The sequence below is a fragment of the Podarcis filfolensis genome, assembly GCF_964270895.1.
Source record: "Podarcis filfolensis genome assembly, chromosome: 3".
Classification (NCBI taxonomy): domain Eukaryota; kingdom Metazoa; phylum Chordata; class Lepidosauria; order Squamata; family Lacertidae; genus Podarcis; species Podarcis filfolensis.
Window position 1 is genome coordinate 32,387,747 of NC_139606.1, and position 25,035 is coordinate 32,412,781.

Consider the following 25,035-nt stretch of genomic DNA (forward strand, 5'->3'; position numbering starts at 1 on the left):
CTCCCTTTAAGCAACCCCCTGCAGGTCACCACGATCGATGGGAGGGAGCTGTTGGGGGGAGAAGTTAGCCTACAGACCGTCCCAATGGTTATGAGGGTGGCAAGGCACACCGAAAGGATAGCGTTCAATGTAGCCACCCTGGGAGGGGCGCCAGTCATTTTGGGAATGAGCTGGCTAGCGTTGCATGACCCGCTAGTGGGCTGGCATCAGAGAGTGGTGTCCTTTGGGTCAGGACATTGCCTGGAACACTGCAAAGAGGGAAAGGTGCCAGAAGGGGCAAAAGCCTCCATAGCAGGGACGGAAGTGGCGAACAAAGGGAAGGTGCCCAAACAATACGCTGACCTGAGCAAGGTCTTCAGCGAAAGGGAAGCAGATAAACTACCACCGCATAGAGACTTTGACTGCCAGATTAACCTGGTCCCTGGGGCCCAGCTACCCGTGGGCAAGCTGTACGCCATGTCAGACAGGGAAATGCAGGAGTTGAGGGAGTTTATTGACAAAAACCTGAAGAGAGGTTTCATCAGAGAGTCCAGAGCGGTGGGGGGCAGTCCAGTGTTTTTTGTGGACAAAAAAAACACGGATAAACCGAGATTGGTCGTGGACTACCGGGCCCTGAATGCCGTGTCAGAACCAGTGACTTTCCCCATGCCCAGGATTGATGACATTTTGACCAGGGTGAGGAAGGGAAAGATATTCACGAAACTGGACTTGAGAGGAGCGTACAACCTGATACGAATAAAGAAGGGGGATGAATGGAAGACAACGATGTTCACCCCCCTAGGGGCTTTCGAATATCGCGTTATGCCATTCGGATTGCAATCAGGCTCCGCCTGTTTTCAATCGCTCATGAACCATGTACTGGGACCTTTGCTCTACAAGAATTGCGTGGCATTCCTCGATGACGTGCTGATATATTCGGAGAATGAGGAGCAGCATGTGAAGGATGTCAGGGAAGTGCTGAGCCAGCTGCAAGCAAACCAGTTGTGGGTGAAATTGGAGAAGTGTCAGTTCCACACCAAGGAGGTGGAATTCCTGGGGTACCGCTTATCAGACAAGGGATTAGCCATGGATCCAGGCAAGGTCCAGGCGGTGCTGGAATGGAAGACACCGAAAACCAAAAAAGATGTGCAAAGGTTCTTAGGGTTTGGGAACTTTTACCGTAAATTCATCAAGAACTTTGCCCACTTAACGGCTCCCATCACGGACTGTCTAAGCAGCAAGAAGAAATTCGTTTGGACGGCAGAGGCGGAGCACGCTTTTGAGGAATTGAAAAAGGCATTCGCTTCGGAAGAACAGCTCCTGCATGTGGATTTACAAAAACCCATGAGAGTGGAAACTGATGCCTCAGACCGGGCGGTGGGGGCAGTGCTGCTTCAGCCAGGGAGCAATAAGTCGGAATGGAGACCGTGTGCCTTCTTTTCGCGTAAGCTGAACAAATCCGAGAGGAACTACACGGTATATGACCGAGAACTACTCGCCATTCACGAAGCGTTCCGGAGATGGAGACACTTACTAATTGGCGCACAGCATAAGGTGCAAGTGTGTACGGACCACAAGAATTTGGAGTATTGGAGAACAGCACGAGTGCTCAACCAACGACAAGTGAGATGGGCCCAGGAGTTCTCCAAATTCCATTTTGAAATCTGCTACGTGCCAGGTCCAGAAAACATCAGAGCGGACGCTCTCTCTCGCAAACCTGAATATTTGGAGGGGGAGGGAGCGCCAGAAGAGAGACATATTATCCCAGAGGACCACTGGGTGTGTGGTGCGGCCTGGGTGGGGCAAAGAGAACTGGTAGAGGGGACGGTCAATGATGAGTACGCCCAGGATAAGCTCAGAGGTTTAAGGAGAGAGGGAGAAGACCCCGGAGGTTTTGAAGAAAGAAACGGGGCATTGTATTACAAAGGGGCACTATATATACCCGAAGGGGAATTGAGGGGGAGAGTACTCAAACAGTTGCACGACAATCCCACAGCGGGGCATTTTGGGCAACACAAGACCATGTGGTTGGTGACCAGGGAGTTTTGGTGGCCCAAGGTGAGGGAGGATGTACGGGAGTATGTGAGAAGGTGTGACCAATGCCAGAGAGCCAAAGGAGAAAGGCGGGCACCAGCGGGTTTATTAGAACCGTTACCCACACCAGAACGACCGTGGGAGGCGGTGTCGATAGATTTTATGACTGATCTGCCCAAATCCCAGGGGAAAACCGCCATACTAGTCGTAGTAGACCAGTTAACTAAGATGGGTCACTTTGTAGCTTGCTCACATGCAGTCACGGCGGAAGAGACAGCGAAATTGTTTGTAGAACATATTTTTAGGCTGCATGGCGCCCCCTTGAGGCTGGTGTCCGACAGAGGGAAACAGTTCACGTCCAGATTCTGGAGGAAGCTTATGAGCTTGTTGCACGTAGAGGTCAACTTTTCGACTGCCAGGCACCCTGAGACCAATGGGCAGGCGGAGAGGGCAAACGGTATCCTTCAACAATACCTGAGGTGCTATGTCAATGACAGAGAAAACGATTGGGTCGAAAAGTTGGCACTAGCGGAATTTGCTTACAATAATGCAGAGAATGTGTCCACCGGGATGAGCCCATTTTTGGCTAATTATGGGTGCCACCCCAGGGCGTTTCCAGGGGAAGGAGGAGAGAGATGGAGTGTTCCGGCCGCTGAACTTTTTGTAGAAGAAATGGAAGCGATCCATCGTCAACTCCAACACCACTTAGAAAGGGCCAAAGAAGAATATAAGAGGCAGGCAGACAAGAGCAGAAGGGAAGGTGAAACAATTAGGGTGGGGAGTCGGGTCTGGCTATCAACCCAAGGGTTGCCGTACAAGGGGGGTTGCAAGAAATTGAGACCCAAAAGATTGGGACCATTTGAGGTCATCCAACAGATCAACCCAGTGGCTTTCAGACTCCGGTTACCGAACCACATGAAACTGCACCCAGTATTCCACAGGTCATTACTGTCACCATACCGGGGGGAAGGTGAAGGGGTATCCACACGGGGGCCAGCCATAGAAGAAAGGGAAAGCCGCAACTATGTGGCGGAAATCATCGACTCCAGGTGGAAGGGGAATCAGGTGGAGTATTTGGTCGCGTGGGAAGGGGAACCAGAGTCAGAAAACACCTGGGTGAAGGCAGAGGAGGTCCATGACGAGGTCTTGATCGAAACGTTCCACCAAAGGTTCCCCAGGAAACCTCAGCCAGTAGCGAGGTTCCGAAGGGAGTACTTTGGCACCACCGACGATGAGGAGGAACTGGAGGGATTCAGGGAATCGGAGTTGGAAGGAGGTACCGACTCCGAGGAGGAGGAGTACTTGGAAACCGGGAACAGCAAAAGGTGGAGGGAAGTGTTCGAAACTTCGGAAGATGAGGGAGGTTCCTTCAGGGGTTTCGCTCCCTCGCCTCCCGCAGAGGAGGGGAGGGAAGGGGGTGAAGGGGGCCCTGGAGAGGAGGTGGATGTCAGGGAACTGCCATCTGAGACTAAGGAGGTGAAAGGGCTCATGGAGGGTGAGAGAGACCACTCAGCGGAGGAGGGGACCTGCAGGGGGAGAAGTGGAGTTCCAAGGGAAAGTGAGTCGGAGGGAGAGCTCAGAGATACTTCAAGCGAGAACAGTGGGGGGGTTTTAGGACCTCCCGTAGGAACACCCACTCCTCGGCGGAAACTGTCACGCCGAGAGTCCAGAAGACGTGTTTCCGTTAAGGAGCTTTTATGCTGGAAGAAGTTCCGTAAACGCCCACTGTCCGATTCAACGAGCGATTGATGGAGCCACGCTTAAGGAGCTCCATCACAGACAGAGGTTTGGGAACTTAGCCAAACTCTGAGGGATCAGGATTTTACGCACAAGCAGCTCATCATCCCATCACACTTGGTCTACATTCCTGTGTGCATCTCTCTTTTGTCTTTCCAGGTATACAACAAATGGATTTGAATACAATCATCTTAGGATTAATGATGTTACCATGTTGTAAGATATAAATTCAGCTCAGCTGCAAATATTTTTTGCCAATATTAATCTTTACGCATTGTAGCACATTGCTCAAATGACCCTAGCAGCTGCATAATGTAGATAGATGATTATAAAAAATAGCAACTGTAGTGGGTATGTTACCCAATTAAAGAAATTTTAGTTAATTGATCAAGTGAGTTTTAAGCGAAACCTAGACACATTTAGCTGTGAGTAATGGGTCTTATTCCAGAGTAGACATGTGTAGGATTGTCTACAATTGATTCAGTTTCCATATGGATAACCATTGCAATGGCTAAAACGCTCCATTTCTTGATCATGAACAAACATGTTGTGCATATAAAAAGGCATATGCCGTATGTCTTTTAGCATTTTGGACATGCTAAAAAAATAAATACCACCATTTAAAAAGCAGAAAAAAGGAGGTGACAAGAAATGTCATACAAGTTTCATTTAAGCTATCTATAGCTACAAATACATTCCAGTATTTACAAACTGTTAATCATCACATACCTGGTCGCTCTGCTCCCATTCTCCTTGTTGTCTTAGAGAAGGGATTCCCCAGATAGTCAATTTTCCACTAAAGTGAATAGCTGCTAGGCGAGTCCCATCTGGAGAAAGGCTCATCTTGAAAACACCATCCTGCGCAAGATTTTGATCAGTGATTAAAAGCAAAGGCATTTCGAAGAAGCATTAAGCTCATAGGCCTCATCCCCCCCCCCAATTTTCAATGTATCTTCCCTTTGCACACCTCCCGGATCTTATAAAACATGAAGTGCTCCTTAGAATTTGTACAACGGATACACAGAAGCATCAAGTGAGAACCACAATTCCTGAAACTAGTAGGGCAGTTCTATGAATGGGTTTTACTTCCAGGTAAGTGTGTACAACAAGTGTAGCTAACTCCTAGTTTGAGGGCCTGATTTGACATCCCAAGATCCCACCATTTTTGAGTGTGGGAGTCCTTAAAGGGTTGGCCATGGATGAATGCAGTCCTTGAGCCAAAAAGTGTTAGACTCCCCAGGTGTAAAGGACCTTCAAGATGTAGCCCAGCCTTTGCCAACCTTATGCTCTCCAGATATTTTGGACCACAAACCATGGTCCCAGAAACCATGGTCAATGGTTTGGGGTCCTGGGAGTTGTAGCCCAAAACATTTAGAGGATGACAAATTTGGGGGTTATAAACTGTGATGCAGTTAAGTGGATAAAAGAGTGGCACTTGAATCCTTGGAAGTTCCATTCAATCACCCATCAGCTAGGACAGGATAGACGCGAAGTAGCAGAACACTCAGGGGAATGTCAGGTTGTTGGCTAAGGGGGGGGGGGAATCTGTGGGGAACACGTCAAATCTGTGTCATGCAAGCAATGGACAAAATATAAACCATTCAGAACTCACAGTGGCTTTTAATGATAAGTCATGTCTTCTTAATTCTAGAAACTACTTACATGAAATACTGAGAGGGAAAGATCCACATAATTTTAAAAACTAGGCTATAAGACATTTTAAAAATAATATAAAAGAGTTGCAAATGTTGTCAAATGTATTTATGAGTAAGAAATGGGAAAGAGATGAGTGAATCATTCCAAAGAGTAATGGACTCCTGCCATTAATTTCTAGAATATAAAATACTAGACTGACTAAAATGTAAGAAACTGAGGGTGTTTTAGCACGGTGCCAAATGTTTTCAGGCAAACATTTTTAGCACACAGTGAAGCTATTCACCCACTATTCCCTGCCCCATTTGGCTGCTGTTTCAGCACTGTTTTTTGTTTTCCACTAGGCTTCTTCCTCACAATACAGCCAATAAGGAAGAAATGTGTTGCAGGAATACAGCTCCCATCATTCCTGATTGTTGGCCAAGTTGGCTAGAGCTGATGGGAGCTGGAGTCCAAAGGCCACAGGTTCCCTGCCCCTGCAATGGAGGATCTCATGACATCATGTTGCCTAATATCCAATCAGATTTGACACTGTGACATCACTGAGAGAAACACACAGCCAATTCGGAGCAAGGGCAATGCTTCCTGTATTGAACTGACCTCACTCTGGATGGTCACAGGAAGGAATTCAGCTGCCACCATGAGCAGCTATCACCACACAGTCAAACAAGTTGGGAGAGAAAGGAGAGCATTGTCACCACACACCTTATGATAGGTGCTTCCAAAAGGAGATGCTGTATCACAAGTGAGTCTTTCAGATCATTTTTTTCTATGTACACATTTGGCACGTGATGTTCTTCACATTCCCATTTTTTTTCATTTTGGGTATGCGCACAGGAATTTCTGTACCTGAGTTCACACATATACACTTTTTTTAAAAAGCTGAGGAAGTCTGCAAGAGTACAAGCCTTACCCAGCCACAAGGAGCAAAGTGGGGGATGGGGAGGAAATAGCCATTTTCATTTGCAATTCTTTTGAAAATGTGGGTTTTGTGCAAAAGGGCAAAGGCAACAAAATCTTCTGTTATTACTGTTATTTATGAATGTCCAATATATGTACTGTAATTACAACCTCCCAAGGAATCCCCTACAATTACTGTGTGGAGATCTGGAGAGAACGGATCATGTTTAATTAAATTTTAAGTCAGAGCAGAGCCACTGAAATGAAGTTCAGTTTGCCACGACCATTAATTTCAATCGGTCTACTCTGAGTAGGACTCTGTTGGCTTCAATCCAGCACCTCCACCAAACCAGGCATGTGACAATCAGTGGAAACAGCTTTCTTTTCTGTCACTGGGGGCTGCTAGAAACAGAATTATTAGGTTGTACTCAGATATGGAACAAACAGAGTTAGAGGTGCAGATTTTAGAGGTCACCACCACAGACAAACCACATACTGACAAATAAATAATGGCCATTGGCCATGCTGGCTGGGAGCTGGGAGTCCCAATAAAATCTTGAGTGCCGCAGAACTGCCACCCTGACGCAAAAGTTGCCCTTGACACGTGTCTCACAAAAGCATAAGGTATTGATATATATATACATCCTCTGTTACCTGTTCTCTTCCTTGTCTACTGTAAAAGTTGAGAGACCTAATCTTGAACAATGACCTTCTCTTGGCCTGTTAAAAAAAAAGGAACCATATCAAATTAACCTCATCTATGTATGTATGTATGTGTGTGTGTGTTTATAACACACACACGTGTGTGCGCAAGTGTTTTCTTTGTCAGAAGCTAAAGCAAATCATGGAAGCAACAAATAATACAGTAACATTCCTCTAAAATAGGGGGAAACGAGTCTTTTTTCAGCCAGAACTCAGTTCCACCACCTCTCAGGTGGGCACCATTGCCATTATAAGAGAACAAGGGAAGCGTTCATGGTTAGGGGTTCAGCACCTCTTTTTCTAGAAAAGTAGCTCTGGGTGCAAATATTTCAAAAAGATTCTGAATGATATAAGCTAGAACAGGGGTTCTGGGTATTTGTTGCCTAGAGTGTTTTAACCAACCAGTTGTCAAGAATAAACCTGAGATCAGGAAGGCAGCGAAAACCACAGCTTCACATTTGACCACCAGGTACACAAGGTTATTTATGCCACATAAATGGGGGTGGGGGGACGTTTTTTCCAGCCACAGAAGGGGCAAGGTGGGCAACAGAAACAGAAATTCTCCCAGCAACACAATTCTGTGCATGCTTCCTGAGAAGTAAATACCCTTTGTGTTCAGTAGAGCTTACCACTAGATGTGTGTATACAAGGCTGTAGCCCAATGTACAAAATATACAATATACAAAAGCAATAGGGCCATACATTGAAACCAGTCTCTTGTGCAGACTGTTGGTGGGTGTGGAATTTGAAGGCTAGCTCTTTCCCCTAAGTTTGATAAAAATAGGTGAGGAGGAAGAATTCAGAAATTCAGTTCCCAGTGCAGTAACAGCAACATCCTATGAGCTTGCTGATGATACATTTCAGCTTTTTCAACATCTGGAAATGTTAGAACAAGGAAGAAGCATTGTCTGGTCTGCCTTTATACTAAAACGGAAGATGACACATGTGAAACCTTTGCTAATATAAAGAATAAAAATGAGATCTGCGGCTTTAGGGCCAATAGACGTATGCTCAAACGATCCTATGAGATGATAGCAGCGCTACTCACAGTCCCGATATCATCTTCGTAACTCGTAACCGGCTTGTAATAGGGGGATCCCGAAAGAACTCTCCACGCCGACAGACCACAGCTACTTGCTTTGGACGCGCCGGATCCCTCGCCATCCATTTCGCAGCCACCGACGATCAAAAGCCTATCGCAAGCAAGAGGAATCGATTTTTGAGTTTGGCATACTCCAACTCTGTTCTGAGCAACGAGCAATCGCAGCAAGTTTCTCTTTTTTTTAAGATTGCCATGTCTATTGTATTATACAATATGGGCAGGTAGCGCTAAGGGGATTTTTTAGGGCTGCCATATTTCAAAAAGTAAAAACCAAGAAGACCCCAAAATTGTTGAGCTTTTCTTAAGGAAACCACCAAAATTGTTGTGTTTTTTTTACACCCCATGATTTTTTGATTGATTTGTCCAAAGATGCAGGACGAAGCGACGCCTTTTGCTAATTTACCCTGTACGTCAATTGTGCCTTTAAAATCCAGGTACTGTCTGGGACATATGACAGCCCTAGGATTGTTCAAACAGCGCAAGGATTTCTCCTTGACCACCAGAGGGAATCTCCCCTCTCTTGGGCCCCCTTGCTGTTCTTTGGGTTTTTCCTCTACCCTCCAGGGTGGATTTGGGGAAGGCACAAAGGAGAAGGGGAAGTTCCATTGCACTAGAGGGAGTCATGGGGTCATAGAATCATAGAACTGGAAGGATCCCTCAGGATCAAAGCTCCTGCAATACAGGAATATGCAGCAGCCACAAACAGGGACCGAACCCGCAACCTTGACGTTATCAGCACCACGCTCTAACCCACTGAGCTATCTAGCCCTTGTGTTAACTTTCCACTAGCAGAGCAGGGAAGTTGTATTCGACCATATATATATTTGTTGGGAAGCAGTTTGCAATTTCTGAAATAAATAAATAAAAACAGGCACTTGCCATCTGCGATGACTTGACAACTGCTGAAATATTTATAGCAATAATTCCACACTTGGGCGTATCAGTTATAACATTTACTACTTCAAACCGCTACTCAAAGCAAGGGGAAGAAAAATCATGTGGATTTAAAAAATATTTTTAAACCTCCAAGGCCGCAATCCTGTAAACACCTACCTGGGAGTAAGTCTCTGTGAACTAACACTATGGGACTTACACCATGCACAGGATTGCACTGTGAATTCACCTAGCGGGATATATTTCAAAGTAATTGCCTGCTTTAATTCTTTTCCCGCCCAGAAATCCTCTTCAGATAAAAACAAATGTGAAATAGGGGTGTAAGAGCATTATTTTACCCAAGTAAAATCATTAAATAAAAAACCAGATTACGTATATTTGATTTCAGTTGGCAAAATATCACCATCTAGTGGTTAAATTATATATAGAAGTTTGTAAATAAATGGTTTTAACCCTCCCCCAAAATACTCAAAACTATTATAGATCAACAACAACAAAAATGGATTCAGTAATTGCAAAGTGTCATGCTTTGTTTTAGAAGCTCAAGTTTCTGCGCCAGACACTGCCATAAAAAGAAACTAAATTATTTTGGGGAACAAATAACTATTCAAGGAAAAAGCTAAGAGGTGTTAAATGAATCCTTTTGTTAGAGAAGAAATGGGCAACAAGCTGGTCTTGAGAGATTTCATTTGCCGTGTGAAAGCAACACATGCACGTGATGCTAACCTGTATTTATCTACATCTTATTGGAAAGATGTGAGAGAAGCAATTTATAGCTGATTTTATTCTACTCTTAGATCCTTTGGTGTTTCTTTTATGCTACTGAGTAAAAGTCATAACAGGTTCACAAAAACGGTAGTTAACTTAATGGCAATGGTTAAGAAGAAAAACAGTCCAAACCAAAATTGGTAGGGGAACTAATAAAGAGAAATGAATAGTGTAATATGAACATCATTTCCTACATTTAGTAGGGTTTAAAGTTTTACTCTTCTTGCTGATTATACTAGGAGATCCTGTGAACTCAACTCCTCTAATGGGCAGTCTGCACTGGTGGAAAGGGAGCGGATGCAATTTTCACTAATTCCTCTTTCGCTCTACAGTTCCCTGCTCCCAGATTCCACCAGCCCCAGTCAATATGGCCCATCATCAGGGGTGGCAATAGTCCAGCAAGACCTAGAGGACCGCCTATTCTCAATTTAAGCATGCCACGAATGGTCAAGGGCAAACTCTAGCAAGAGGACAAAGTCCAACAGTTAAAGAGCCAGTGTGAACTTACTCCCATTAGCAATAAATGGTGACAGCAAACCATTCAACCCTGCCACAAGTTCTGCCTCCCTTGAGATAGCCCCAAATCACCATCGCCACAAATCTTCTCCTAGACACTTAGGAATATTCGATGCATATGTCAGTGGTTCCCAAACTGTAAGGCACTGGGGATTAGCGCAAGGCTTTTGACGAGAGCGAGAGATCCTGGAGAGGTGTTGTCCTTCTAGCAGCAAAGATTTGACATCTGGAGGCTTTACATGGGCCGGAAACTGAAAGCAACACCTCCAACCAGTAGGAGCGCTATTCCATACTTCCAGCGCTTAGTTAGGTTTCAGTGCCATGTCTTAGAGGAAGTTCCTGAGAAAGGTCAAATCTACTTCAGAAGCCTGTGCTGTTGGTTTAACTTGCAAAGTTCCTTCTGCCAACTTGTGGCAGCAGCTCTAAGTTGGAAAAAGCCTTACTGATGGAGAAGAAATTGACCATGACAATGAGCATATGGGGCTTTTCCCCCTTCTGCCTTCCCTTCCCATCTGGCAGGCTTCAGCAGGGAGTCCAAGATGCTATCTCCTTGTTCTTTTCTAACCCCAGGTGTTGGTTTAGCTCTCCAATCCACACACAGCGGCCATATGGAAGCGTCCTGTGCATTTCCCTGCTGCTGCTGGGTTGAGGAGCTCAGGTGGGTAAAGATTAGAAAAAGACCCAAGCTGAATTCATTCGAGTTCATAACGCTAGCAGACACCACAATATCATTTATAATTTAAGCGTCTCATCTCAGGATGGGAGAGATTTAATGAAAGCTGGAGTAAAGCTGCCATATCAGGTTAGACAAAAACCCTGTTCCCGCAGAACAAAAGAAGACATATGTATCATTCCAGCACATGCTTAAAATTTTAAACAACTCTTCACAGAGCTGGCGAAGTGCAGCACAAAGCAGGCGGGAGCTATATTAAGAGACCAAGACGCAGAGCTTTCAAATGAATCTTAGAGCTCCATTGAGGGCCACAAAAGGAGGTCTGAGCTCACTTATGAATTATTAACTTTTTAAAGGACTGGACAAGAGAGTCAATGATGCCAAAAAAAGAATAACCAAAACAAGTTGACAGATAGCCTGAGGCCATCAAGTGTCCAGATACTTCCAGCTGGTTGAGCTTGAATTCCTGCACCATGAATGACCTTTAATTTAGTAGTCAATGGAACCGAGGGAATGAAAGGATCATGGATGCAACACCTACTTGCTCTCTCCCTCTTTCTTTTGTGGAGAGCAGGCAAGCAACTTTTATACTCAAACAGCTGTTCAAGCTCTACTTTTCCTTACTGAACTTCTAAGACAGGCTAGCCAAGTTTGTCCCCTTGATACGTTTCAGGCTCCAAAAGTAGCTCCAGGCAGCATGCTCAATAGTAAGGGGTGATGGGATATCTGGAGGGCACCATGTTGGCTACCCCTATATTGAGAGATGAGAATAATATCAAGTTGGAGAAACAGTATTAGAGACCCCGTTCTGGTGTAAGTTAATAATTGTGCTGGTAAGACAAGCCAGGATCTTAAACTAACTTCATACCTTGGTTTAAGATCCTGGTTTGTCCATTACAGCCGTACAGTGGTACCTTGGTTTACAACCATAATCTGTTCCAGAGGTCCGGTTGTAAACCAAAACGGGTTGTAACCCAAGGCACGCTTTCGCCAATGGGGCCTCCCCCCCCCAATTGGTTGTAATCCAAAAAAAGGGACACGCACTTCCGGGTTTGACATGGTTGTAATCCAAAACGGTTGTAATCCAAAGCAGTTGCAAACCAAGGCACCACTTTACCTTGGTTCTTGAACACCTTGGTATGCACACGTTTTGGCTCCCAAACGCCACAAACCCGGAAGTAAGTGTTCCGGTTTGCAAACATTCTTTGGAAGCTGAACATTCGACGCAGCTTCTGCGGCTTCCAATTGAGTGCAGGAAGCTACTGCAGCCAATCGGAAGCTGTGCCTTGGTTTCTGAACGTTTTTGGAAGCCGAACGGACTTCAGGAATGGATTCCTTCAAGAACCAAGGTACAACTGTACTGGTAAACATAGTTTTACACATTGGGTTTATGGAAAACACTGTTTTAAGCTAAATATTTCCTGAGTTAAACATGGCAGGCAAGGGAGGTAATTGACCACACAGAGGATGCAGGTGGAAGGTTCATGCATACCTCATCTTATGAACTCATGGCATCTTCATCCAAATGGGGCCATTTTAAGTTATTGAGATATATACAGTGATATCCCTCAATTCACAGAAGAGTCTTTGACCTAGTGGTCAAAGTTACGGATCTCGTGCCACAATAGTTTGAGAAAGAAGATGGGGGAGAAGTTTCATTGCGGAGGTGAAATGACTTCTATTCGCACAAGGACTTTGCTGGACACAAACTAGTGTCCTGGATAAAAGCGAAGAATATTCTAATACTGAAATGTGACAAAAATGTCTCAGCAATAGACTCACACAGGAATACAGCACTGATGAATACCAATTATAAAATGTTAACAATTCTAGCAGCAAGATTTAATCTAACGTTAGATTATTATAGTCAGGGAGAGTGTTCTCAGGTTTTTAAAAAGAAAACAATTGAGAGAGCGTAGAAGGGAAATGATCCATATCAATTACAGAGCAAAAACACCTGCAGTGCTGTTCTTTGCTGGGACCAGAAAGGCATTTGGACACATACAATGAACGCTCTTTTATGAAAATGGCACTAAAAGCAATGAGATTTTAGGTAAACGTTTTAAGACATTCAAATTTCTCATTTGGTTCATCAACTACAAAGAAAGAAAATCATCATCAATGGGCATATCTCAAAATCTCTTGTACCATGGGGAGGGATGTCAGGCAAGGTTGCTGCCTTTCAACACTGATCTTCAATTTTGGGTACAAAAATGTTAGCAACTGCAATAAGGGAAGAAAATACCATAGCAAGTATTTTCCCACAAAATATAGTGGCATAGGAGAGCTGAAAATAATGCCAAAATATCTCACATCTGGCAACCAATGCACCCGTTTTCAGATAGTACACGGGTAGATGAGTCTAAGAAGCCCAGGACACAAACTTTCACAGTCCTCTAGCAGCTATGATGGCTCATTTACCAGTTGTAATGTATTTAGCATTAACTCTGGAAGTGTATCTGACCAAACTAAGCCTCCGAGAGCAAAATATAACTCAGGAGGCTTTGCTTTGTCAGAATCGAGTACAGTCATACCTTGGATCTCGAACAACTTGTGAGTCAAACGTTTTGAGTCCCAAACGCCGCAAACCCAGAAGTGATTGTTCTGGTTTGCAAATGTTACAGTATTTGGAACCCGAATGTCTGCCACAACTTCTGATTGGCTGCCGGAGCTTCCTAAAGCCAATCGGAAGCCGCACCTTGGTTCCCAAACCATTTTGGAAGTCAAACAGACTTCTGGAACGGATTCCATTCGACTTCCAAGGTACAACTGTACACATTCCTAGTTAACGTGAAATACATCACTTCTGGAAAAGGAGCTACCATAGTCACTAGAGGATCATGAAAATTTGTGTCCCAGGTTTTTTAGACTCATCTACAGAGCCTAGGACTTGCCAATCAGAAGGTCAGCGGTTTGAATCCCCGCGACGGGGTGAGCTCCCGTCGCTCGGTCCCTGCTCCTGCCAACCTAGCAGTTCGAAAGCACATCAAACTGCAAGTAGATAAATAGGTACCGCTCCGGCGGGAAGGTAAAAGGCGTTTCTGTGTGCTGCTCTGGTTCACCAGAAGCGGCTTAGTCATGCTGGCCACATGCCGACCATTAGGTCTGGGGTCCCTTTACCTTTACCCATGTGCTATCTGAAACCAAAGGGGGCACAGTGGTTGCCAGATGTGATTTGTTTTTCAGCTCTCCTACCCCAGTCATAATGCTGCAATCCTAAACCCCCACTTACTTGGGTGTCAGTCCCATGGAACTCAACAGGATTTTACTTCTGAGTACATATATGTGATGGGATGATGAGCTGCTTGTGCGTGAAGTTCCTAGTCCCTCAGTGTTTGGCTAAGTCCACAAACCACTGTCTGTAACGGAGCTCCATAAGCATGGCTCCGTCAGTCGCTGGCAGAATCCGACAGTGGGCGTTTACGGAATTTCTTCCAGCATAAAAGCTCCTTAACGGAAACACGCCTTCTGGACTCTCTGCGTGACAGTTTCCGGCGAGGAGTGGGTGTCCCTATAGGAGGTCCTGAAACCTCCCCACTGTTCTCGCTGGAATTGTCTCTGAGCCATCCTTCCGACTCACTTTCCCTTGGAGCTCTTTCTCTCCCCCTGCTGGTTCCCTCCTCCGCTGATAAGTCTCTCCCAACCTCTGGGAGCCCCTGCACCACCGGTTCTTCCGATGACAGTTCCCTGACAATATACTCTGATGATGATCACATCTTACACACATTTAACTTGAGCGATTTCAACCAAACGCCGCTGAAGGTGTGCCAGAGTGTGACTTACCTCAGGGGTTTTTTGTATGTCCTCATTCTCCGTTGAGAGACATATAAAAAACGAGGCCACGAAATGCACAACAGCCTCAGACAGCATGAAAAAGAATTTGACTGCAAAATTGTGAATCGCAGCTCAAATCCCCACAGCTGCCGTACTCCTTTTCACACTTTACTGGGGAAGGTAGGTGTCTTCTCTGGGGGACTTTAAAGATTATTGCAACACACGAGGGAAGGGGGCGGAACAGAACAATATCAATTCTGCAAGATGAAGAAATAATCTGCACTCCCTGGGAAAATAGATTAAGCTGTCAATCTGCTGTCAGCTGCCATCATCACAGAAATCTATGGGGAAAGGAAGTCTTGGTGAAAAGGAATTGAATGAGGGTAATATTTGTAAGCATAAGGTAAGAAGAGCCTGCTGGATAGGCCCAGCAGCCTGTTTTCACAGCAGAAAACCAGATGCAGGGGGGAAACCCAGAAGGGCCTGAGCACACAAGCAATCTGCCCTCCCTAGATTTCCAGCAACCCATGTTCAGAAGCATCACTGCCTCCAACCACAGAGGCAGAGCATAGCCACTGACGCTAGTTATCGGAAGCAGAGTTCCAAACATACGGAAACAAAGGAGGACGGCGAAAGGCAGATTACGTCCCACCACTGAGCAGTACAGTCGTAATGAGCTTGTCTTTCATATTCACTATCTTAGCTAGACATATTACAAAGAAAAGAAGAAGAGCAGAAAGCTCTGGTTATCGAAGTCAGGCAGCTCTGTTTGCACAATGGGGGAAATTCCAAAATCCACAACCAAGCTGGGCTGAAAAATAAATCTGTGTCGAAACCAGACAGAAACACACTGGTGATATTCAAATCTGTAAATGCAGTTGCAAAAACTTTGAAGACCAGACAGACAAACAACCAAAGGGGGAGCGCATGACGATTCTGGGCTCAGGGGGAAAAAAGCTATCATTTGGAGGCTGGGGATTTCTGCCAGCAGCTCTTGTAGGTATTCAAAAGTCATTTTTATCCATTTTAGCAGCATGGATTATCTCGCTAGTAAGAAATGTTTTTAGTGAGAAGGACTAACGTTTCTGCATCCTTTGGAGGCTCTTCTGTTATCTTTGCAACAACAGCCCTTCTATTTGTTTGAGAAGGCCCATAACTCAGTGGTAGAGCATCTGCTTTGCATCTAGAAAGTCCAGTTTCAATCTCTGACATCTCCAGGGCGGCCCATTAGATGGGCCAATAGCTTAACACAGTATAGAGTAGCTTCCTGTATCCTATATTCCAGCTTCAATTATTGTAGCCAGCAAGTGAGTTAACTGTATTCTGCTACACAGGAACTATAATGTAAGGGTAGAGGAAAGGGGATTGATACTGTGGAGTGGACTGTACTGCCAAGCTTAGCTATGTTCCCCTCACCTTGAAGGAACCAGGCAATCAAGCCTTTGTTCTCCCCCAGACTATCTGAAAAGCTCAACCACATAGCTGTCACAAGTCACTCTTCCAAACTTGGGTCTTCAGCTGTTTTTGGACTACACTTCCCATCATCCCTGACCACTGGTCCTGCTAGCTAGGGATGATAAGAGTTGTAGTCCAACAACAGCTGGCGACCCAAGTCCTATACCAATAATCTAGGAACTTTCACCATTTTGAAACGAAGCTAAATTTTACTGCCTGTCCAGCGATTCTGAAGCACATGAATCTGACCTCCAGAGAGTTTGTAAGTAAACCATATTTATACTTACCAAACATGTGGTCTTTTTCCTAGGGAAAACTTTGGGACTCACTTTAAAGGGCACATTTTAAAGGGCTAACAGCCTATACAGTGGTGCCTCGCAAGACGAAATTAATTCGTTCCGCAAGTTTTTTCTTCTTGCGAGTTTTTCGTCTTGCGAAGCACGGTTTCCCATTGAAAATCAATTAATACGTTCCTATGGAGACCACTTGCCAGGCTGGCGGTGCGGAGAAGGGCTTTTCTCCCCACCGCAAGCCTTCAGGACAGGTCCGGGAACAGAGGGGAAGGCGCGCAGCGCTTCTCCTCTGTTCCCGGGGCTTGCGGTGGGAGGAGGGTTTTTGCTCCCCACCGCCAACATTCAGAACAGCATTCTGAATGTTGGCGGTGGGGAGGAAAACCCTCCTCCCACCGCAAGTCTTCAGGACAGCCATCCGAAGGCTGGCGCGGGGAGAAGGTCTCTCCGCCCCACGGCAGCCTTCGGAGGAGCCTTCCGAAGGCTGGCGGCGGGAGGAGGTCTCTCTGCCCCACCGCCAGCCTTCAGAGGAGGTCCGAGGACAGTGGGGAAGACGCGCTGCGCTTCCCCGCTGTCCTGGAGATTTCCCTATGGGCTTTCGTCTTGCGAAGGAAGCCCATAGGGAAATTCGTCTTGCGAAGCGCATCGAAAAACAGAAAACCCTTTCGTCTAGCGGGTTTTTCGTCTTGCGAGGCGTTCGTCTTGCGGGGCACCACTGTATTTCCACATCTACGTTGCTTAAATCTCTGCTAGGGTTGTCTCACCAAAGAGTACTTGCCCCCAACTTGGCACCAACCAAATAAGGCTAACATCTGCCAATGATAGGGTGCAAAACAATGGATTTGAACATTAAGAGAAGAGATCCATACAGAAATGGAACAACTTGTCTTGTGGAGCATCACCTCCTTGAAGGTTTTGAAATAAGTCAAACAGATCTTTCTGAAATACCTCAGTTTTTAGACTCTGCCATTTCAGAATAGCAATCAGACGTAAATGACTAACAGTTGCTGCCTATGCCTGTTTACTCAGAAGGAACAATGTATTCAGTTATGCCTGCTCTCAGGTAAGTGTAGAATGGGATTGTGGCCTAGGCTGCATTTCTCCTTGATTTTAAAATAGCTGTAGGAATTGGAAGGCAAATCGAAAGGACCCTGAAGCTTTATCAGCACACCTGATGGGACAAACAAATACCTTCCGCTGGTCTGCCCACACAGACCCAACAATTTCTGGAGGATCAGTTTTCTAGGCATTTCTAGGTCCCCTGGCATGCCTAGAACAAACTGCAACTATGCTAATCTTTCCACCACCCAAACAAAAAATGAAACAGAATTTCACCACTTTCTGAAAATGCCAGCAAACTCTTATCTTCCACCAGCAAACCATTTGCAACTTATAAGATGTGGGGTGGTGGAATTTATGGCCTTTTCTAAAATGCAACCGAATCACATAAACTACATCACAACACTCTAACTCACTCTCTCTCTCTTTATATATATATAATAGACTAACATACTTACCGGTGTGCAGGATGATAAATTACTGCAGTTATTCCATGGACATAATGGCTGCTGAAGCTGAAACTGTGGCTTTCTTGGAAGCTCTGATTCGTTCCAACACTGGACAAAAGTAAAGGCATTTATTTACTTATTTGTTGCATTTATATATTGCCCATCCACAGTTAAGTCCTCCGGGCAGTTTGCAAAATAGTTAAAAATGAAACAAATATAACTATTTGTTATAAAAATAGTTAAAATAACAATATGTGGTGGAAATCATCATTTAAGAAGGCCTTCTTATAGACAGCATGGAGGCAGCAACAAGAAATCATTTCAAGACCAGCATTAAACCAGGAAGGGTAAAAGAAATTGGTGCAAGAATTTTAAGAGCAAAAGTGACTGTACGTACTTGTTGGAAAATAAATGGCCTGGGGCTGGGGATAGATCTTTGCCTATTTTTTGGCAGGTGCAAATCAACAATGTGAGAATGAGGCATTGCAGAATTGAGGAGCCAGTGCCAAAAAGTCCCTCTCCCTGGTAACCACTTGCCTCCCTTCATTAGGTGAATAAACCTAAATAAGGACCTCTGAGGGGGATCTCAAGGATCAAGCAAAGAGAAGACAATCCCTTTGGTCAACCTGGTCTCATTCCCAAGCCATTTAGGGCTTTAAATGTTGAAACCAGCAGTTTGAGTTGGGCCCATAAACAGACTGCAAGCCAGTGCAGATAACAAAGAGCAGCATGATGTGATCACAATTGCAACTCCCCTGCTAAATGCCCTATTCTGGACTGGGGGGCGGGGACGCGGGTGGCATTCTGGTCTAAACCACTGAGCCTCTTGGGCTTGCTGATCAGAAGGTTGGCGGTTCGAGTCCCTGCAATGGAGTGAGCTCCCGTTTCTCTGTCCCAGCTCCTGCCAACCTAGCAGTTCGAAAGCACACCAGTGCAAGTAGATAAAAAGGTACTGCTGTGGCGGGAAGGTAAACAGCGTTTCTGTGTGCTCTGGCTTCCGTCATGGCATCCCGTTGCGCCAGAAGCAGTTTAGTCATGCTGGCCACATGACCCAGGAAGCTGTCTGTGGACAAATGCTGGCTCCCTCAGCCTGAAAGCGAGATGAGCACCGCAACCTCACAGTCGCCTTTGACTGGACTTAACCACCCAAGGGTCCTTTACCTATTCTGGACCAGCTGAAATTCCCAGACCATTCCCAAAGGCAGCCTCGCAAATAATTTATTTTTTTATATTCCACTTATGAATCACTTCCCAAAATGTATCACAAAGTGATTTTAAAGCAGAAAATATAATGCACTGCAATAACGCATTCGATGTGTGGTTTGTTTCACTAAAATAAGTTAATCCCAGTTAATACTGTTGGCTGCTGCAGAGGCATCAACCGAGCGCTTACCTGACAAGGTAGCTCTTCAGTTCGCCACGGTAATTGATGACCAGCAGCTCAGCTGACCACTGGGCGCTCGCTTTGTATTCCAGAAAAATCAATCCAGCAATGGCATAGGTCAAGTCTCCCGGGAAGCTAGTGCCCTGTACCAAAATAAAGCATTTCTTAAAAACAAATTTCAAAAGAATTTTATTTGGCAAGGGAGTTAAAAAACAATTCCAGGAATGAGAAAATTGTTTCTACACTAACCAAAAAAATAAAAATGAACGCCATTGTTGTTTGGTGGAAACACTGGGAATGTTAGGGTTCAAATCACCTCCTGGGTGACCTGGCACCAGTTGCTTTCTGTCACCTTAACTACCTCACAAGATTGTTGTGAAGATAAAATAGTGAGGGGAGAAACCAGGTAGGCCACTGGAAGCTGCTTGGAGGCAAATTGGGTCATAAATATAGAAACGATGGCAGCTAGAATATTATATGCACAGAAATGGAAAGAGGAGCAGGTCCCAATGAAGGAAGAGTGGCTTTGAAATGGCACAGAAATGGCAAAGAGAAATTAAGAGATCCGAATTATGAACTTTTCATAGAAGAATGGAGGCCTTTGTGGAACATTTTTTAAAAATACTACAGTCGAATGAAATTGTTGGCAGGATTTGAAATAAAAGCAGTAAAAGAAATATGATAAAGTAACTGTAATAGAGAAACTTTTTTCTAATATATAAAGATATAACAAAGTGGAAAAGGTTTGAGTAAAAATACTGCAGAAATGAGGTTGGGAAGTCAATTCATGAAACAATGTAACTATTCAATATGATGGAAACCATTAAAATGTTTGAAAAAATTCATAGAAAAATGTGTTACACAAAAAGTATATAGAAAATAAAATAAATGTGCTAGCGCTATTTGCGCTAGAACCAAGCTTAGGACTAGTGCGATGGGATTTTTGCCTCCTCTTCTCCCCCTATCCGTGCCCTGTGATGCCCTCAAATCTGCTCTGAAAGGTTATGGGGGAATGCCAAACAGGTTTAGGGGGTGCATATGGGGGCATGTTCTGTTGTGCAAGGAGAAAGATCCATGATCATGAGAGCTGGAGTCCAATAACATCTGGAAGACCACACATTTCCCAACCCATTTTAGAACATATCCCTTCTTAAAGCTTTCAAGAGGTTACAATGCTGCAATCACCTGCCTATTAGAAAGCCTAAATAATAGGTTTAGGATTAAGTAAATAAAAGGATGAAAGCTGCCACAGCAAGCGATATTTTCGACAATACAGGAAGCAGCATACTAGTTCAGATGTTAAACCGCATCCCCTTGGAACAGCTATTTTCGGAGGGTCACAACAAAAGCAATTCCACCCTAAAGCACCGACAGCTTTGCTGTCACAAATAAAAATTAATGTACTTCTGTTTGGCTACGTGAAAGGCTGAATGGAAATTCACCAATAAACATGCAAAGCGACCATTCAACAAAATGAGCCATAAAGCGCTCACAATGCAAGCTCTCTCCGCATAAGTACGTCACATTAAAACCGTAATAGCTAAAAAGCTTCCATTTGCATGCAAACTGGACTTGTAAAATCCAGAAAAGAAAAGTAAATACCGGTGAAATGACCAAGAGTTCACTGCCGACCAAATCAAACACTCGCACGGTCCCTGTGCTTTCGCCGTAGGCGAGCAAAGTGCAATCGTGACTCCATGCTACACGTCTCCATTGCGGGTTGGGATCCTTCGGGACTATGGGGGCAGAAAGAGACATGTTAATAAATGCAGAACAAAAGGTGTATATGGTCAGTGGTGCTACTTTTACTTGCAGTAGGCTGTGAAGGGGGCAGTCTCAGCTGCAATATGAACTGATCCACACAAATAGGGCTGCCAACAATTTTAGGGTCTTCCGAAAGAAAGCTCAATAACTTTTGGGGTGTCCTGGCTTTTACTTTTTGAAAAATGGCAACCCTACACACAAACAGCACAAAAAAAGCTACCACACGGCAGCCATATCATCACTATCACAAACCCTAATAAAATATCCGTTCACCGAAAAAGGTATAGGCAGGCTTTGGGTAACCCTGAGGTTTGCAGAAGTAAATAAATAAGATTAAATCTAATGCAATTGTGTATATGAAAAACAGCCCAATGACAGCAGGCATGTTATGTGGTCACAATATGCTGGAATAAAAACTGAGGATTGGGACAAGTGTGGCTGGGGCTGGAGGGTAAGAGAATGGAATTTTGTTAAAGGTCTCACTTGTTAATTGCTACTTTCTGTAGTTTACTTGTGTATGAAAAGCTACATACCTTGACATTTCCCAATGACAGATCCAAACTCATCCTTCGCAGACCTGCAGGATTTGAATTTCATATATAAAACTTGATGCAATGTACATTTGTCAGGATTTACGGCTGTGTCGCTAATTCTCTTGTCTAAAACAGAAATGGGGCTCCTGCGACCCTCAAAATGTCGTTGGACTCGAACTCCCATGAGCCCTAAGAGTCAAGGATGATGGGAGATGTAGTCCAACATGTTCCCCATCCCTGGCTTTAAGAATATGAACATGCACAAACAGATTCTGGTGCATTAATAGCAAACTGAATTGTGCCAAGTATATATGGATTATGACCAAACTGTGGGAGGCAGTGGAAGACAGGCGTGCCTGGCGTGCTCTGGTCCATGGGGCCACAAAGAGTCGGACACGACTAAACGACTAAACAACAACAACAACATATATGGATACTCCAGTTGCCATCGGTTCGAGGAAGTGTGCTCAACAGTCAGGGACAATAAGAGTGCTAGTCCAACAAAATTTAAAGGGCACCACATTGGCCACCTCTGCTGCAAACACAACACAAACTTCACAATGAATCTGACATAAATAAGCTGTTTCTATAATAATAAGGTAACTTCCTTGTGATTTTAGCACCTTATTTCACGTGCAGGGGATATCTAATTCAATAACATGTATCAGATATTAAAGCTCTTTAGATTAAATATCAAAACTAAAGGACAGACAGACCAGTTTTTTCCCCATTTTCTGACTTGGAATTTAACTAAATACTGGCTGTCTTCCAATGATCAGATGTAGCCGTTTCGTTGCTTCCTTGACACAAGCAGCAAAAGGAACCAGGAACCAACAGCGAGCTCTCTATTACTTCCATACTGGAAAACTATGCTTAAGACTTCCAAACAAACCAGGATATGAAGGCACAAATTAAAGTTGGCTTCCAAGTCCTGGCATGTTTGGAAGCCATTATCCATAGTTCCCAGTTTGGACATAACTTGAAGCTATGATTCCATGTGATTTTAGTGCTAAACACCCAGGGAAGAACAAGGATGCACAAAGTTTGTGTGTGTCACAAGATTTGTTTACGTGAAACCTCCAGACTAGCAATATGACTACTGTGTCATATGACCTCGCACACTCCAACTGGCAAGACAAAATTACTAAAATAGGTATGCACATTCTGTTATACTTATACAGTGATCCTATTCATTTCCTGGGAGCAAGCCAGACTGAACTCAATGGGGTCACTTCTGAATAGACATCCATATGATTCTACTTATTCATCTTACCTTATTTCTATGCACTGGTCTTGAACAGCTGCTAACAATTTTCCATTGCTAAAAGAGAAAAGCTTTGAATGAAAAAAATCCCACATAATAATTACTGCTTTCAAAAGATGTCAGGAATAATTTTATATCCTCCAAGTCTTAAACCTAAAGGGTAAGCTACTGTTCCTTTGGAACCTGAATTGGATCATATAAAGTATAAGAATTCCCTATTCCAAATGCCATCGCTCTCCAATAACCAGCATACGTCAAAGATCAGACAGTGGTCTGGTTTGAATGTCATGTTAAGCCAAACCATGGCTTAGCACAAATGCACAAGCTCTGAGAAGGGAGTTCATGGCTGCTTCACGCCTCCCAACTGTTTTGCTGCTGCGCTGCGCTGAGCTAAACCATAGATTAATGTGGCTCCCTCAGAAGACCGTGAGGGCTCCCCACAAAATAACTCCACCATTTGCTACACCACTTTCAGTCACAGTGCATTAAGGTCCTATATAGCATAAATTAAATCCTTATTCCCTTTTTCCAACCAATTAACTCCTTGCAATTATCTTTTTCTGAAGTCATCCCTGTGCAGCAGGCAGGGGAATGGGGCATGAGAAAAGCTCTGAAGCAGAACACTCTCTGTATCCCAGCATTTGTCTTCAAAATTACAATGATTACAACAAACCAAGTGGCTTTTGGAAATAGATTATCACACAAAATGAAAGGAAACTCGAGGCAAAACGGCCTCCTGGATATGTTTTGAGTTCTTTTCATTAAATGGTTTTTGACAAGTTTTCCGGAATATTCTTCCCTGTAGGCCTGCCCAATACCAACTGTCATTACTCCGTTTGAATCCCAAGCCTATGGGAAATAAAAGCCTCCAACATACACTCACACAGAGATTTAGTGATGGAAACCTTTAAACCAATTCATACTCCCATTTCAGTTGCCTCAAAGGACAAACCCCCACCAAAAGTCATTTCGTCGTAACTTGACTTGAATGACAGAACTTGCCTTCCGCTTCAGAGCAGTAAATTCCAATGAAATATTGTTTAGGAGGAAACTTGTTATTTCCCTGCCAAGATGCACACAGCTACTTTGAAACTATTAAATACATCTCCAGAATAAAGAACTGTGGGTGTTTATTAAAATAATGTATGCTGTGACATCTATGCAGACAAGCCTTCACAGAGTAATGTTAAGGAAAAAAGGGCCTTGAGGAAAATGTACTTCTGTACAGGATACACAATAGTAATAGATATATTATATGAGCAATAGTTTATAAATAAAACACAGAACAAAGGACTTCTGAACAAATTAGGCCATATCCACACCATACATTAAAAGCCCTTTTATGCCACTTTAATGGTCATGGCTTTCCACTAAGAATAATGGAAAGTGTCTGTTAAGGCTGCTGGGAACTGTAGTTCTGTGAGGGGTTTTCTGAAAACTCCCAGCACCCTTCGCAAACTAGTAGAGATGTGAAGCAGAGTCAACACAGCAAGTCTTCTTCTTCTTTGGCGATCGTTCGTGGCTGAGTAAGATTGTCTTCCATGAACACGGTCTTAACGGTGAGTCCGTAAGTGACATTGGAGACCCATTCTGGATCCACGTGTCCTTCCACAGTGGAGGCATAGATTTCCAGTTGATCACAGTGCAGGTTTGCCAAACGTGCCTTCCTCTTGGGATGTTTCTCACTTTCAAGCTGAGTTCAAGCATTTTCAAAGTCCATGATGCCTTTGGTAAAGGCTGTTCTCCAGTTGGAGCACTCGCAGGCCAGTGTTTCCCAGTTGTTGTTGTTGTTGTTGTTGTTGTTTGTACTACATTTTTTTAGATTTGCCTTCAGAGAGTCTTTAAACCTCTTTTGTTGACCACCAGCATTACTCTTTCCATTTTTAAGTTTGGAATAGAGTAGTTGCTTTGGAAGACGATAATCAAGCATCCGAACAACATGACCAGTCCAATGAAGTTGATGTTGAAGAATCATTGCTTCGACACTGGTGACCTTTGCTTCTTCCAATACACTGGCATTAGTTTGCCTGTCAGCAAGTCAATTACTCTAGCCACAACCCTATGCTGCCTCTCACTAGCTTATGCTGCTTTGGGTCCGATGTAAA

The 25,035-nt window shown here is 44.2% G+C and overlaps 1 protein-coding gene across 2 annotated transcripts in view; it reads right to left on the reverse strand.

Annotated features, from left to right (window-relative positions):
* NBAS (NBAS subunit of NRZ tethering complex) overlaps positions 1 to 25,035 on the reverse strand; it is a 195,314-nt gene that overhangs the window by 163,012 nt on the left and 7,267 nt on the right. For both annotated transcript variants that reach the window (XM_083606886.1, XM_083606885.1), the window contains exons 5-12: positions 22,940 to 22,987; positions 21,667 to 21,710; positions 20,972 to 21,105; positions 19,379 to 19,512; positions 17,995 to 18,093; positions 8,054 to 8,198; positions 6,958 to 7,023; positions 4,480 to 4,608 (exon numbers count right to left, since the gene is read on the reverse strand). In XM_083606886.1, the coding sequence (XP_083463012.1) occupies positions 4,480 to 4,608; positions 6,958 to 7,023; positions 8,054 to 8,198; positions 17,995 to 18,093; positions 19,379 to 19,512; positions 20,972 to 21,105; positions 21,667 to 21,710; positions 22,940 to 22,987 (799 nt within the window). The remainder of the gene's footprint in view (positions 1 to 4,479; positions 4,609 to 6,957; positions 7,024 to 8,053; positions 8,199 to 17,994; positions 18,094 to 19,378; positions 19,513 to 20,971; positions 21,106 to 21,666; positions 21,711 to 22,939; positions 22,988 to 25,035) is intronic.